Here is a 17,700-nt window from a genome sequence, read left to right on the forward strand (position 1 = left end):
ATTTTAAACAAAGGAGATAGTAATGTTTTCAAATATTCACCAGTATACGACATGGATTTTCAAAAAGTTAAGAGACTAGTACTCTAGAATAAGAACTTATAAATTAGTGACTTCAGGTAGAGCTGTGTTTGATTATCAACCTCTGGAAATAAATAAGCAAGTATCTATTAACATCTGCCTTGAAAGTAATTCCTCAGAGTTTCATTTTAGAGAAGTTGTATGATTGGTATAATTAAGCTCTCTTAGAAAATAAAGAATTAAGAAAACAGTGAACGTGATATTAAATGTGTATCTCTGTGCCACAGTACATTAAAAGTTCTGAAGACATCTACTTCTGAAACAGACACACAAATAACAGATTTACTGTTACCAGAGGCTCTGTGTGTCGCTTCATGACTGTTTGCCTTTGGAGCAGCTCACTTAGTGCTTGTGGACCTCGGTTTATTCACATGTAAAAGAACAACAGTTCAGTGACAAGCCCTTCACAGGTGCCTGGGGCATCAAGTTCAGTTAAACACTAATTGGTTAGTGAAAGATCAAAGCTGTGTGGAGATGATCTGAAGGAGAGTCTCCAATGGCATTTTATACCTGTTTTAAGGGTTTAATTTTTCGGTCACTCAGTTCAGTCACTCAGTCGTGTCCGACTCTTTGCGACCCCATGAATCACAGCACGCCAGGCCTCCCTGTCCATCACCAACTCCCGGAGTTCACTCATACTCATGTCCATCGAGTCAGTGATGCCATCCAGCCATCTCATTCTCTGTCATCCCCGTCTCCTCCCGCCCCCAGTCCTTCCCAGCATCAGAGTCTTTTCCAGTGAGTCAACTTGTCGCATGAGGTGGCCACAGTATTGGAGTTTCAGCTTTAGCATCAGTCCTTCCAGTGAGCACCCAGGATTGATCTCCTTTAAAATGGACTGGTTGGATCTCCTTGCAGTCCAAGGGACTCTCAAGGGTCTTCTCAAAAGCATCAATTCTTCGGCAATCAGCTTTCTTCACAGTCCAACTCTCACATCCATACATGACCACGGGAAAAACCATAGCCTTGACTAGACGGACCTTGGTTGGCAAAGTAATGTCTCTGCTTTTAAATATGCTATCTAGGTTGGTCATAACTTTCTTTCCAAGGAGTAATTTTTTAGACCGGCCCCAATTGGTTTGAAACAAAATATATTTTTTTACAGGTGGTGCTAGTGGTAAAGAACCCACCTGCTAATAAAGAAGACGTAAGAGACTCAGGTTTGATCTCTGGGTCAGGAAGATCCCCTGGAGGAGGGCATGGCAACCCACTCTGTATTCTTGCCTGGGGAATCCCATGGATAGAGGACCTTGGTGGGCTACAGTCCATAGGGTTGCAAAGACTTGGATACGACTAAAGCGATGTGCACAATGCTTGTGTGATCACTAGATATTTTCATAAAAATCACCACCCTCTCCAAGAGCACTTGTCTTTTGGGAGGGCTGGAGTTCTCTGCCTTACCACATAGGCCTTCCTGGAGGGTTTTTGATGGGGAGGGAGGTGGGAAGGGGGTTCAGGGTGGGGAACACATGTAAACCCATGGCTGATTCATGTCAGTGTATGGCAAAAACCACTATAATATTATAAAGTAATTAGCCTCCAATTCGGAGAAGGCAATGGCAAGCCACTCCAGTACTCTTGCCTAGAAAATCCCATGGACGGAGGAGCCTGGTAGGCTTCAGTCCATGGGGTCGCTACGAGTCAGACATGACTGAGCGACTTCACTTTCCCTTTTCACTTTCACACATTGGAGAAGGAAATGGCAACCCACTCCAGTGTTCTTGCCTGGAGAGTCCCAGGGACGGGGGAGCCTGGTGGGCTGCCGTCTATGGTGTCACACAGAGTTGGACACGACTGAAGTGACTTAGCAGTAGCATCAGTAGCAGCCTCCAATTAAAATAAATAAAAACAGGGCAGTGATTCTGATTAATGTTTCAAGCAACTTAAATGGAGATGCACACATATTTCAAACTACTGGAGGTTTTATTTTCAGCTTTTACATGTGAAATTATCAACACAAAATTGTGGCTGACAAAAAACGTGCTTCTCAAGAACAACCACGTTGTTTATATGGCTGGCAGCCAAGTCTTCTGGGCTGATGCTGCCGAATGGGGGCTCATGCCTAGAAGTATTTGGCACAGCATTTTTACTGGCTTAATTTTCTTTTCTCCTACGGGAAACAAGTACCTGTTGTTGTTCAGTCCCTTCTTTTTCCCCCCTACTTTCATCATTGAGTCATTCTTATATTAAGAAGTCTATTAAGGACACACATTAATCCCTGTTTCCCTTCTCTCTTTTGAGCTCTTATCTAATTACTCTGGGAGAATGTCCCTTTTTCTTTTCATCCACTTCATTCATTCAGCAGATACCCACTGAATTCCTGTGTTGTCCCAGGCATGCCTTACACACCTCTTCTTCCTTCATTTTGTGTGTGAGTCAGAAAATAGCTCTAATCATGGCTGAGTATAATAGTAGATTGAAGCTTCTCTATTTCCAGATAAGGAGTTCTGAAAGACTATTCTTACTAAGCTTGCTCATGAGCAAGTTCATTATTACTAAGATGGGTTTGTGATCCCAGGCCAGTATTGCATTTCTATGAAATAAGAGCATGGAACAGGTCTTTAAAACTAAGCAAAACATCCAGTTGTTCCAAAATGGTGCAAATTCTGCTACACTAAAATGGAAGGAATGCCTTAAATACAGTGTCTAGCCCCTGTCTTTCTGTCAAGTTTGTTGGGCAGATATGAACTAGCTTTGAATCATCCATAACCATGAAAGAAGTTTTATGATAATTTCCAGCTACCTCATGACTTTGATGTGAAAATTAATGCAGTAATGAAGAAAATTCTCTGGACTACAATAAGTAATGATGGAAATTGCTGCCAGTACCACTGGGGTACTAGCTTTGTGTAGCACAGGCCTTTACTCACTACTGTATCTTATGCATAATGGAAGGATCGATGGCTGCTCCTTGTCGTGACATGTCACCACACATGGAATTCCACTTGAAAACAATAAAAGAAAGCTAAATCCCAGTACAGAAAAGGTTGCTTTAAATGCCCAGCCAGGTAAATGTATCACAGGTTAAAGCAAGGCTGCCAAGTGTGAAGAACACACTGCACAATCTATTTACCAAATTGTTCCATGTTTTCCCCTTTTCTAAAGTTCCCCTCCGGCACCCAGGCCTCTTTCTTTTGAATCGTACCCTCCCCAGCTGTGTACTGTTTTCCTCATTTCTCTTTCTCTGCCCCTGGAATCCCTTTAACTATAGGTCTTTTCTTGAATGGTATATTTGTATGGGTCTCTCTACCCAATTGTCTCTCCTTTCGAGTTTCCCTTTGTCATATGGCTTAGGTGTTGTTGTTTTTTTTAATAAACATGTATAGAGTTAAGTGTATATTTAATTGGCAGGGGAAGATTCTGTTCCTAAGTCTAAAAATAAGTAGGGTTTTTTTTTAGTATTTTTTTTCTTCAAAAAGAAATGAACTCCTAGAGTTATTTACCTTTGCAATGCATGATTGAGTGTATTTCCCCCTGTACTTCTTTAATAGAAGGGGGAAAGCTTTCTACTCCTGAACTAGGCTCCCAGCTTGGGAAGAATTATAAAATTTGTCTTAGGTTCCAGTGGTTTTATTCTAGTAATATCCCTTGATCATTGTCTTTAATTCTGGCTGCTACTGCTTTTCACTGAGTTACCATAGTTGATTTCTTTATTTGCTTCTGTGTTCACCTGAGAACCTCTTCAAAAGATTGCATGATTTTTTAACCATCTAAATGCAGAGAACCTCTTTGGGAATATAACATATCACACACACACACTCGTTTTTTAAAAGTCACACTTATTTAAACATCCATAGACCCTGAAGAGATAATTGACTGGAGTAAAAGGAGGACCTTCACTCCAGATTGCATGGCGTGCGGCAGTCAGGATAGCTTGTCGGTGGCAAATGCTGAATTATCCCAGGGCTTCAGATTAGGGGTAGAATCTCTTCCTCTAGTGTTCTTTCACTGTTTTATCTTGACAGGTAGCTTTCCCTTTATCGACCTTCTCTTCACACCGCCTCTCTAGGAAAAGCTATATCAACCTCTGGGTATTTCTTTTAAAAGATAAATAAATGTATGTGTAATGTACATGTAATATTATATATATATAAGTAAATAAGCCTTATTTTAGAACATTAAAAAAGAGAAGACTTTATATATTTCAGTGGCTTTTTAAACATCTGTTCCCACTAGAGGGCATTCTTTCCTTTAATTTTAGTTCATAGGTTTTATGTATTTATTTTACAGAACTGCTAAATGTAAAAGTGTTGAGGATATGAATGTTTAGGTACACCTTTTATAGATAGGGGTTATCAAATATACACCATTCTTTTTATTTAAGTTTCACATATGGCAGTGTCAAAATTGAGGTTAAGCTATATATATATTATATATGTGTATTTATAGATAGGGGTCATCAAATATACACCATTGTTTTTATGTAAGTTTCACACATGGCAGTGTTGAAATTGAGGTTAAGCTATATTTCCCAGCATTTTTTTTTTGGCTGTGCAATGCAGCATGTAGGATCTTAGTTCCCCAACCAGTGATCGAACTTGTGTACTCTGCATTGGGAGCATGGAATCTTAACCACTGGACCAATAGGGAAGTCCCCTATATTTCCCAGCATTTTTGTTTGTCCTGTTGGGTGAACTTGATCAGATGGGGAATCACAAATATCCTACCATAACTTTAAGATGTGGCTTGTGCAGGTGTAGACATGGTGTGCACGCACGTCTTTGTACATAGTGGAATATTACTCAGCCATGCAAAAGAATGAAGTAATGTCATTTGTAGCAATATGGATAGACCTAGAGATTATCATACTGAGTAGAATACGTCAGAGAAGGACAATATGATATCGTTTATATGTGGAATCTAAAATATGACACAGATGAACTTAACTATGAAACAGAAACAGATTCACAGATACAGAGAACAGATTTGTAGCTGCCATTGGGGAGGGGGCTGGGGAAAGGAATGATTGGGAGTTTGGAATTAGCAGATGTAAACCATTATATATAGGATGAGTAAACAGCAAGGTCCTCCTGTACGTCACAGGGAACTATATTCAATATCCTGTAATAAACCATAATGAAAAAAAATAGGAAAGACTATGCACATGTATAACTTAATCACTTTTCTGTATAGCAGAAAGTAATACAACATTGTAAATCAACTATACTTAAAGTAAAAAAAATTTTTTAAAAGATGTAGCTTGTGCTTATTTCCATTTTACCAAGTAATAATTGTCCAAATTTGTTTATGACGGTATGGCCAAAGCCAGATTATTCAAGGATGACTTACATATTTTATTATTTGGTTAACTCAGTTTTTGCAGGGTGTATATTGTATAGAGTTCCTGGAGAAGGAAATGGCAACCCACTCCAGTCTCTTGCCTAGAGAATGGCAGTACCACTGTCCACAGTTGCCTTAAGTTTTTTAACATTAAATAACTGTTAGCCCTTCAAGGAACTGGGGTTCAGGCTTCCCTGGTAGCTCAGTGATAAAGAATCGACCTGCCAACACAGGAGACACGGGTTCAGTCCTTGATCCAGGAGGATCCCACATACTGTGGAGCAGCTAAGCCCGTGTGCCACAACTATTGTGCTTGTGCTCTAGAGCCTGGCAGCCAAAACTCCTGAGCCCTTGTGCTGCGCCTACAAAGCCTGTGCACCTAGAACCTGTACTCCGCAGCAAGAGAAGCCACTGCAGTGAGAACCCCGTGCACGGCAACTAGAGAAAAAGCCTGCTCAGCAATGAAGCCCGAGTACAGCCCCCAAAACACAAACAAACAAAATCCACAGTTAAAGAAATGGAATTCTTTTTTAAAAAATTACTATTTTTGAGTCATTTTGAAAATGTATGTTTTCTGGGAATTCCCTGGCCATTCTAAGGGAGATCAATCCTGGGTGTTCATTGGAAGGACTGATGCTAAAGCTGAAACTCCAATACTTTGGCCACCTCATGTGACAAGTTGACTCACTGGAAAAGACTCTGATGCTGGGAAAGGTTGGGGGCGGGAGGAGACGGGAACGACAGAGAATGAGATGGCTGGATGGCATCACCGACTCTGTGGACATGAGTTTGAGTGAACTCTAGGAGTTGGTGATGGACAGGGAGGCCTGGCGTGCTGTGATTCATGGGGTCGCGGAGAGTCGGACACGACTGAGCGACTGAACTGAACTGAACTAGGGTTAGAACCTGGTGGTTTCATTGCCATGGGCCTGAGTTCTATCACTGGTTGGGAAACTAAGATCCTCCAAGCCTCCTGCCCCATCCCACCCCCACCCCAAAAGTATATTTTTTAACTTCTTAAACACTGAAAGACATTTAACAACTTTTGTGATTCAAGATTACTATTTTAAACAAAAATACATATTTCAGTCAGACCATTAAACATTATGTTAGGTAAATTCTCAGCAGGGTTTCTCACAATACAAGTAAAAGTAACTATAATTATCCATGGTGGCAAGTATACTATATGGGATGTGTTTTGGTGATGAGTGTACTAAGAATAAGAAGTCAAGGAAGTAAAAATATTTTCTCACATATAGTTTTCCATATATCCTTCTACTCCTTCTCATTGTAATAGCTCTGCAATTTAACACTTCTAATTTGTCATCATAAGCTTCAGACAGTGTCTGACGTGAGAGAAGATTCTATACCACCTCTCTCGATGGTATTTCAGTTGCTCAGTCACATCTGACTCTTTGCAACCCCACAGACTGCTGATAGAAGCTCAGAGTCTCTGAAAAGCATGGAAGGAAGCATGCATCAGCTTGCTACGGTTTCTCAGTAGCAATCCTGTCTCCCTCTGCCCCCACCTGAAATGACTAAATCTCATTTAGCTTAGAAAAGGACCCCAGATTTCTCACTCAGAACAGAATCTCTTTTAAGTATATCTGTCAGAATTCACTTTATAACACAGACTAACAAAATTTGCTCCCTTCCTGTCTACCCCAGGTGCTTTCCTAACAGGGAAAACAAGCCAGATCTTCAGTGCGCAGTTCCTTGGTTACTAACAGTGTTCTACTTGGTACCAAGAGGCTCAGGAGATCTGAAACAGAACATACGTGTGGCATATATAGAATGATCATTTCCTTGATAGGAAGAATGAAATTGCTACTGGTGATATTGATAAGAAATATTTACAATGCTGAAAACCAAAATTCCTATAGAAAAAGTATAATGTTATAATAGAAACAAGAGTTCAAATGTTGTCAAATAAAACATCACCTTAAGAGCCAAGGCTGTAGGACACTAGATGATAGCACTGAGGCCTCCTGGATTTAAAAAATGTTATGTTTCATTTGCTCTATGCAATATGCATGCATACTGACTCCCTTTCGTCATGTCTAACTCTTTGGGACACTGTGGACCATAGCCTACCAAGTTCCTCTGTCCATGGGATTCCCAGGCAAGAATACTAGAGTGCGTTGCCATGCCCTCCTCCAGGGTATCTTCCCAACCCAGGAATCAAAGTCATGTCTCTTATGCTCCCTGCACAGACAGAGGGTTCTTTACCATTAACGCCACCTGGGAAGCCGTTGTGTCAGGTGGGACACTCCAAAAAGTTAGTGTTCAAACCTGAGCTTACCTTTCTGGCATCCTAAAGTGGTGTATCTTAGTTCGCACTACATTTTATTTGGTAAAGTTACTATACCCTGTTAAATTAAACTTTCATTTGTGAATCTAAATAGATACTTAACCCCTTTTCAGTATCTTCAGTGTTGTACGTTGTCATGCTTGGAGGCCGCTTTGAATAGGCAAAGTTTGAAGTAGTCCATCTTTTTGCTCATCATCCTTTCAATAGCTTTCTTTGTCCACACTGTTTATCCTTTTTTACTTCTTTTTCTCCATGGCATGTATCTTCTAAGTTGTTTTATAACTTAGTTTGATGTCATGCCTGTCTTCACCCACTCTTTTAGGCTGTCATTCATTATTCTTTTTTTTTTTTTTTAATATTTATTTATTTTGGCTGCACTGGGTCTCCTTTACAGCTCACAGAATCTCCCTTGTGGCAAGCAGGCACCTTAGTTGGGACATGCCAGATCTAGTTCCCTGACCAGGAATGAACCAGATCCCCTGCATTGGGAGGTTAGAGCCTTACCCCCTGGACCACCAGGGAAGTCCCCATTATCTTTTAATTCATCCCATAATAGACTGTCTAATGGGCCTTTGGGTTGTTCAGTTCAGTTCAGTCACTCAGTCGTGTCCGACTCTTTGCAACCCCATGAATCACAGCACGCCAGGCCTCCCTGTCCATCACCAACTCCCGGAGTTCACTCAAATCATGTCCATTGAGTCGGTGATGCCATCTAACCATCTCGTCCTCTGTCATCCCCTTCTCCTCCTGCCTTTAACCTTTCCCAGCATCATGATCTCTTCCAGTTAGTCAGCTTTCGCATCAGGTGGCCAAAGTATTGGAGTTTCAGCTTCAGCATCAGTCCTTCCAATGAATATTCAGGACTGATTAGGATTGACTGGTTCATAGAAAGCATCACTACAAACAAAGCTAGTGGAGGTGATAGAATTCCAGTTGAGCCATTTTAAATCCTAAAAGACGATGCTGTGAAAGTGCTGCACTCAATATGCCAGCAAATTTGGAAAACTCAGCAGTGGCCACAGGACTGGGAAAGGTCAGTGGAATTCATTCCAATCCCAAAGAAAGGCAATGCCAAAGAATGGTCAAACTACCGCACAATTGAAATCATCTCGCATGCTAGCAAAGTAATGCTCAAAATTCTTCAAGCCAGGCTTCAGCAATACGTGAACTGTGAACTTCCAGATGTTCAAGCTGGATTTAGAAAAGGCAGAGGAACCAGAGATCAAATTGCCAACATCCACTGGATCATTGAAATAGCAAGAGAGTTCCAGAAAAGCATCTACTTCTGCTTTATTGACTACACCAAAGCCTTTGACTGTGTAGATCCACCAAAGCCTTTGACTGTGTGGAAAATTCTTCAAGAGGTGGGAATACCAGACCACCTGACCTGCCTCCTGAGAAACCTGTATGTAGGTCAAGAAGCAACAGTTAGAACTGGACATGGAACAACAGACTGGTTCCAAATGGGGAAAGGAGGACGTCAAGGCTGTATATTGTCACCCTGCTTATTTAACTTAAATGCAGAGTACATCATGTGAAATTCCCGGCTGGATGAAGCACAAGCTGGAATCAAATTGCCGAAAGAAATATCAATAACCTCAGATATGCAGATGACACCACCCTTATGGCAGAAAGTGAAGAAAAACTAAAGAGCCTATTGATGAAGGTGAAAGAGGAGAGTGAAAAAGTTGGCTTAAAACTCAACATTCAGAAAACTAAGATCATGGTATCCGGTTCCATCATTTCATGGCAAATAGATGGGGAAACAGTGGAAACAGTGACAGGCTTTATTTTCTTGGGCTCCAAAATCACTGCAGATGGTGACCGCAGCCATGAAATTAAAAGACACTTGCTCCGTGGAAGAAAAACTTACCAATCTAGACAGCATGTTAAAAAGCAGAGACGTTACTTTGCCAACAAAGGTCCATCTAGTCAAAGCTATGGTTTTTCCAGTAGTCATGTATGGATGTGAGAGTTGGACCATGAAGAAAGCTGAGCACCGAAGAGTTGATGCTTTTGAGCTGTGGTATTGGAGAAGACTCTTGAGAGTCTCTTGGACTGCAAGAAAATCCAACCAGTCAATCCTAAAGAATACTGGAGTGGGTTGCCATTCCCATCTCCAGGGAATCTTCCCTACCCCGGGATCAAATCTGGGTCTCCTGCATTGCGGGCAGATTCTTTACCATCTGAGCACCAGTTTAGGCACTCTCTGTTCTGTTGCTTTGGTCAGTTTGTCTGTCTCTAAGCCAGTATCCTACTATCTAAATTACTGTAGCTTTATAATAGCTCTTGCTATGTTAAGCAAATCCCTCCATCTTGTTACCCTTCAGGAATGTCTTGGCTATTTTTGACCCTTTGCAAATTGTGTAAAGATTTGAGTCAGCTTATTATGTTCCACAAAAAATTCTTTTGTGATTGTTTTTTTATTAGAATTGTAATAAATCCACTGATCAGTTTGGGGAGAATTGGTATTTTATTATTATGTTGAACCTTCTAGTCAGTGAACCTGGTGTTTTTATTTTTTTTAAGTATTTAATGTCTTTGGACACATTTTTACTAATTTCATAAAGGGCTACATATCTTTGGTTAGGTTTATTCATAGGCACTTTTCAGGAATACTGTACAGATGATGTAATTTTTTTATTGTGGTAAAATATGCACAACATAAAATTTGTCGTTTTAACCCATTAGCATACAGTTAAGTGAGTGGAATTAGTACATTCACATTGTTGTGCAACTATCACCACTATCCATCTCCAGAATTTTTCATGATCCCAAACTGAAGCCCATTAAACAGTACTCCCTCTCTCCGCTCCCACCCAGTCTCTGCTAACCACTGTTCTGATCTGGGTTTGGGAGGGGCTTGTTTCCTTCTTTGTGAATTTGACTAATCTGGGTACCTCACATGGGAGGACGACAGGGCAACCCACTCCAGTACTCTTGCCTGGAGAAATCCGTGAACAGAGAAGCCTGGCATGCTACAGTCCATGGGGTCACAAAGAGTCGGACACGACTGAAACGACTTAGCACACAGCACATGAGTACCTCATATAAGTAGACTCAAATGGCATTTTTAAAATATTCTTGTCTTTTTTGGAATGAAAAATGAATCAGTATTTTATCAAATTGGTGTTTACGTCTGGCTACCTTGCTTAAAATACTTAATTCTAATAATTTAGCAGGAGTTTTCTACATAAACAGGCATATCACATGTAAATAAAAGGCTTTCTTGCTATTATACCTGCCCATTAAGTTTCAAATTTTGCATATCGAGATACTTGGTTCATTTTCAAATATGTTGGTTGTGGTTGCCTTTTCTTTTTAAGCTCCTCTTTTATTGTTTTAAACTGTTAGTATTTGATATTCAGTTCTGCTATCAGCTCTCTGCCATTCTGATTCTGGTGCTTGTTCTTACAAACTTCTTTCTGGTGGTATCTAAGCTTTTGTTGGTATTCTGTGCATGAACTGTCATTCCTTGAAATTTTATTTCTGTCCCATGCTTGGTGCCGGTGCTTATTTAGGACTACTCTAATTTCTTGACCTGAGAACCATTTGGAAGTCTGAATTTGGATTTTTCACTTATGTGAAATCTGGAGTGGTTTGTACTGATAGTTGTAACTTTTTAGGGTGGTGGTGGTGGTGTTTTGTGCAGAGGGGATTTCAGGGGACAAGTTTTATAGCCCCCTAAGGATCACTAGCTCACATGTATAGTGAGGGTGTATCAAGGTCTCACCTTTGTGAGAAATTGCCTATTCAGACCCCACCATGGCAGACCTGGCAGGTCTTTGCTGCCTGTGCTTTGTTCTGCAGTGCTGTGAACGTGTAAGCTCAGGCTTTCCCAAGCAGTTGCCCACCTCCCTGAGTGCGGCCAGGTACTCACACCTCTTTCACTTGACTGTTGTCCTCTTGCTAGTTCATCAAAACATTTTAAAAGTTTTCTTACATTTTATTAAACATTTTAAGTTACTTCCATGAGAAGAGCAAATCGAGGGAACAGAAATTCCTATATGATTTTACATTGTTTTCAGTCATTTTGGAAAAGAAATCTGGGGTTATATGTGTGAAGAGTGGCCTTTTACAGCTGCTAATTAATGATATTTCTTTTTTTATAGGTGTCAGCTGTGATGCATGTTTAAAAGGAAATTTTCGAGGTCGCAGATACAAGTGTTTAATTTGCTACGATTACGATCTTTGTGCATCTTGTTATGAAAGTGGTGCAACAACAACAAGGCATACAACTGACCACCCAATGCAGTGCATATTAACAAGGGTAGATTTTGGTACGTATTTAAAATTTTAGTGAATTATCATTTAGAACTTTGTGTACGTGTATGAAGAAGTAAAGGCAAAACGTTCTAAAACTATCCCCATTGCATAATGAGGCTCCAAATGCGTTAAAAATAACACAAATCTTACTTTTTATTCTAAGTACTTTTTTCTCTTATAGTTTGCTTATGAAAGCCATTCAGAAATAAATACAGCTGACAAAGTGTGAAATGAAAGAGTGCCTCGGTAAAGGAGTGAAGTTTAAATTGACTATTCTTGCTAACAGTACAGAAATCTTCGTGCTGTAGTTATCAAGAAGCAGATTATTTGTACAGTTGATTAGAAGGCACTGTCAGTGCATAAGAAAACCTTTAAATGTTTCATGCTATAATTTCTTACCTAGTCAACACTTGTTATTATCTGTCTGACTGTAGACATCTTAGTGGATGTGAAGTGGTGGTGTCTCGTGGTTTTGATTTGCATTTCTCTGATAGCCAGTGATGCTGCTGACCATCTTTTCTAGTGCCGATTAGCCACCCGCATATCTGCTTTGGAGAAATGTCTGTTCAAATCCTTTGCCCATTTTTTAATTGGATAATACGTCTTTTATTATTGAGTTTTCATAGTTCTTTGTGTATTCTGTATATAAGTTCTTTACAGGTGAATGATTTGCAGAAATTTTCTCCCATTCTGTGGATTGTCTTTTCACTTTCTTAATGGTATGTTTTAAAGCACATAAGTTTAGATTTTGATAATGTCAAGTTTATCTGTCTATTTCCTTTGTTGTGCTTCCAATGTCATATATAGGAAACCATCACCTAATCCAAGATCATGAAGATGTAAAAATATGTTGTAAAAATATGTTTTCCTCTAAGGTTTTATAATTTTAGTACCGACATTTAGATCTTTGATCCATTTTGATTTAGTTTTTGTGCGTGGAATGAGGTAGAAGTCCAGCTTCATTCTCACGCATATGACTATTGTCCCAGTGTCATTTATTGAGAAGATCCTCTCCCCAGTGAATTGTCTTGGCATTCCTGTTGCCGATCAGCCGACTAGAGGGAAGGGGATAATGGGGTGAAGTTAGTCAAAGAGTACAGAGTTTTGTTATGCAAGATGAGTAAGTTCTAGAGATACAGTGTATAGTGATCATCAGTTCAATTCAATCCAGTTGCTCAGTCGTGTCCAACTCTGTGACGACTGCAGCACTCCAGGCTTCCCTGTCCGTCACCAACTCCTGAAGTTTACTCAAACTCACATCCATTGAGTCAGTGATGCATCCAACCATCTCATCCTCTTTCGTCACCTTCTCCTCTTGGCTTTAATCTTTCCCAGCATCAGGGTCTTCTCCAGTGAGTCACTTCTTCACATCAGGTGGCCAAAGTATTGGAGTTTCAGCTTCAGCATCAGTCTTTCCAATGAATATTCAGGACTCATTTCCTTTAGGATTGACTGGTTTGATCTTTCAGTCCAAGAGACTCTCAGGAGTTTTCTCCAATACCACAGTTCAGAAGCATCAATTCTTCGGTGCTCAGCTTTCCTTATAGTCCAAATCTCACATCCATACATGACTACTGGAAAAACCATAGCTTTGACTAGATGGACCTTTGTTGGCAAAGTAAAGTCTCTGCTTTTTAATATGCTGTCTAGGTTGGTCATAACTTTCCTTCCAAGGAACAAGCGTCTTAAGAGACGGGGACGACAGAGAATGAGGTGGCTGGATGGCATCACCGACTTGATGGACATGAGTTTGAGTGAACTCCGGGAGTTGGTGATGGACAGGGAGGCCTGGCGTGCTGAGGTTCATGGGGTCGCTAACAGTCGGACACGACTGAGCGACTAAACTGAACTGAACTGAATTTCATGGCTGAAGTCACCATCTGCAGTGATTTTGGAGCCCAAGAAAATAAAGTCTGTCACTGTTTCCACTGTTTCCCTATTTGCCATGAAATGATGGGACCAGATGCCGTGATCTTAGTTTTCTGAATGTTGAGTTTTAAGCCAACTTTTTCACTCTCTTCTTTCACCTTCATCAATAGGCTCTTTAGTTCTTCTTCACTTTCTGCCATAAGGGTGGTGTCATCTGCATATCTGAGGTTATTGATATTTCTCTCGGCAATTTGATTCCAGCTTGTGCTTCATCCAGCTGGGCATTTCGCATGATGTACTCTGCATTTAAGTTAAATAAGCAGGGTGACAATATACAGCCTTGACGTCCTCCTTTCCCCATTTGGAACCAGTCTGTTGTTCCATGTCCAGTTCTAACTGTTGCTTCTTGACCTACATACAGGTTTCTCAGGAGGCAGGTCAGGTGGTCTGGTACTCCCACCTCTTGAAGAATTTTCCACAGTTTGTTTGGATCCACACAGTCAAAGGCTTTGGTGTAGTCAATAAAGCAGAAGTAGATGCTTTTCTGGAACTCTCTTGCTGTTTCAATGATCCAGTGGATGTTGGCAATTTGATCTCTAGTTCCTCTGCCTTTTCTAAATCCAGCTTGAACATCTGGAAGTTCACAGTTCACGTATTGCTGAAGCCTGGCTTGAAGAATTTTGAGCATTACTTTGCTAGCATGCAAGATGATTTCAATTGTGTGGTAGTTTGACCATTCTTTGGCATTGCCTTTCTTTGGGATTGAAATGAAAACTGACCTTTCCCAGTCCTGTGGCCACTGCTGAGTTTTCCAAATTTGCTGGCATATTGAGTGCAGCAGTTTCACAGCATCATCTTTTAGGATTTAAAATGGCTCAACTGGAATTCTATCACCTCCACTAGCTTTGTTTCTAGGGATGCTTCCTAAGGCCCACTTGACTTCGCATTCCAGGATGTCTGGCTCTAGGTGAATGATCACACCGTCATGGTCATCTGGATCATGAAGATCTTTTTTGTATAGTTCTTCTTTGTATTCTTACTATCTCTTCTTAATATCTTCTGCTTCTGTTAGGTCCATACCATTTCTGTCCTTAATTGTGCCTGGTGGCTCAGATGGTAAAGCATCTGCCTATGATGCAGGAGACCTGGATTTAATCCCTGGGTCGGGGAGATCTCCTGGAGAAGGAAATGGCAACCCACTCCAGTATTCTTGCCTATAAAATCCCACGGACAGAAGAGCCTGGTGGGCTACAGTCCATGGGGTCGCAGAAAGTCGGACACGACTGAACAACTTTACTTTCACTTGCATGAAGTGTTCCCTTGGTAGCTCCAATTTTCTTGAAGAGAGCTCTAGTCTTTCCCATTCTATTATTTCTTCTATTTCTTTGCACTGATCACTGAGGAAGGCTTTCTTATCTCTCCTTGCTATTCTTTGGAACTCTGCATTCAAATGGGTATATCTTTCCTTTTCCCCTTTGCCTTTAGCTTCTCTTCTTTTCTCAGCTATTTGTAAGGCCTCCTCAGACAGCCATTTTGCCTTCTTGCATTTCTTTTTCTTGGGGATGGTCTTGATTACTGCCTCTTGTACAATGTCATGAACTTCTGTCCACAATTCTTCAGGCACTCTATCAGATCTAATCCCTTGAATCTTTTTGTCACTTCCACCATATAATCATCAGGGATTTGATTTAGGTCATACCTGAATGATCTAGTGGTTTTCCCTACTATCTTCAGTTTAAGTCTGAGTTTGACAATAAGGAGTTCATGATCTGAGCCACAGTTAGCTCCCAGTCTTGTCTTTGCTGACTGTATAGAGCTTCTCCATCTTTGGCTGCAAAGAATATAATCAATTTGATTGCGGTATTGACTACCTGGTGATATGCATGTGTAGAGTCTTCTCTTGTGTTGCTGGAAGAGGGATCATAGTTGTATGGTGTATGGTGTTGTATGATGGATGATCGTAGTTAACAATATTGTGCACTGGAAATTTTTGAAGAGGATAGATCTCAAATCTTCTCAGCACATATACATACACACACAATGGTAACTGTGCAGAGGTGGTGGAAATGTTCATTAGCTTGATTGTGGTGATCTTTTCACAGTATACACATATGTCAAAACATCGCTATATACTATAAATATATACAATTTTTATTTGTCAAAGTATATCAGTAAAGCTGTTAGAAAAGAAAGTCAATTGGCTTTCAGATCTGCCATCTGCGGTGGAACCGCCACCAAAATGCAGATTTTCGTGAAGACCCTGACGGGGAAGACCATCACTCTCTAAGTCGAGCCCTCGGATACAATAGAAAATGTAAAGGCCAAGATCCAGGATAAGGAAGGAATTCCTCCTGACCAGCAAAGACTGATCTTTGCTGGCAAGCAACTGGAAGATGGACGTACTTTGTCTGACTACAACATTCAAAAGGAGTCCACTCTTCATCTAGTGTTGAGACTTCGTGGTGGTGCTAAGAAAAGGAAGAAGAAGTCTTACACCACTCCCAAGAAGAACAAGCATAAGAGAAAGAAGGTTAAATTGGCTGTTCTGAAATACTATAAGGTGGATGAGAATGGCAAAATCAGTCGCCTTCGCCGGGAGTGTCCCTCAGATGAATGTGGTGCTGGAGTTTTTATGGCCAGTCACTTCGACAGACATTATTGTGGCAAATGTTGTCTGGCCTATTGTTTCAACAAACCAGAAGACAAGTAATTGTATATTGGTTAATAAAGATATGAGCTAAAAAAAAAAAGAAAGTGAGTTGACCATAAATGTCACTTTTAATTTCTGGACTCTCAGTCTGTTCATTGACTTGTATGTCTACATGCCAACACAGAAGTGTCTCGGTTACATAGTGAGCTTTGGAATCATAAAGTATGAGTCTTCCAGCTTTGTTCACTTAAACGCTTACTGTGGGTGTTGTCAATTCCTTGAATTTTGTGTGAATTTTAGAATCAGCTTGTCAAATTTATGCAAAGAAACGAACTGGGATTTTGATAGGAATTGTTTTGTATCTGTAGATCAGTTTGGAAAGCAATGATAGTAAATCTGCCACCCTGTTAATGCAGGATGTCTTTCTGTTTATTTAGGTCATCTTTCGTTTCTTGCAACAAAAGTTTATAGTTATCAAAGGATAAGTTTTACACTTCTGTTGTTAAATGTACTTTTAAATGTTTTATTCTTTTTGCAATTGTAAATGAAATTTTAAAAAACATTTTGTTTTGGATTGCCCACTCCAAGTTACAGAGAAACAATTTGTTTCTGTCATAGATCTTTTATTAAAAACAAAAAAAAGCTAACAGAAGTTTGGTAACATTTCTACCTTCTATATACATGGGTGTATACTAGAAAACAGTAACTCCCTGAAATGGCCCAAGCCTTCATCTTAAATACCATCTCTAGCTAAAGACAAAGGAAGATTTGGGGGAGCTGGGTGGGAAGGAGTCCAGTTATGGGAGGTAAACAAGGGTAACTTTGTTTTGCAGAGTTAAATTGTTATGTAAATTCAGGTCTTTGCCTCTCCTTTGATAGAGGTTTCTAGAGGTTTAGTCTGAACCTCTTCTCTTCCTGGTACAGATGGAGGTTTATCTCATAATGTAAATATCTCTTACAAAAGGTCACGTCTCAGTTTTTAGAGCTTCTCCTGTGTCTGCTGTTTCTGTTTGTTTTGTTTTTATTTTTATTGAAGAGTTGATTTACAGTGTTGTGTTAGTTTCAGGTGTATGTAGATATGAATCAGTTATGCATATACATATGTCCACTCTTTTAGATCCTTTTCCTATATAGGTCATTACAGAGTATTGAGTAGAGTTCCCTGTGCTATACAATAGGTCCTTATTAGTTATCTATTTTATACACAGTAGTGTGTATATTAATCCTAGTCTTCCAGTCCCCCCAC

The 17,700-nt window shown here is 40.2% G+C and overlaps 1 protein-coding gene and 1 pseudogene across 1 annotated transcript in view; both read left to right on the forward strand.

Moving 5' to 3' along the window:
- KCMF1 (potassium channel modulatory factor 1) overlaps nucleotides 1-17,700 on the forward strand; it is an 83,386-nt gene that overhangs the window by 34,015 nt on the left and 31,671 nt on the right. Inside the window, exon 2 of the mRNA XM_088841326.1 lies at nucleotides 11,782-11,949. Coding sequence (XP_088697452.1) covers nucleotides 11,782-11,949 — 168 coding nt within the window. The remainder of the gene's footprint in view (nucleotides 1-11,781; nucleotides 11,950-17,700) is intronic.
- LOC129539935 (ubiquitin-ribosomal protein eS31 fusion protein pseudogene) lies at nucleotides 16,029-16,558 on the forward strand (annotated as a pseudogene).

The sequence above is a fragment of the Moschus berezovskii genome, chromosome 11, assembly GCF_049115385.1.
Source record: "Moschus berezovskii isolate FMDL1 chromosome 11, NW_MosBer_1.0, whole genome shotgun sequence".
Taxonomy (NCBI): Eukaryota; Metazoa; Chordata; class Mammalia; order Artiodactyla; family Moschidae; genus Moschus; species Moschus berezovskii.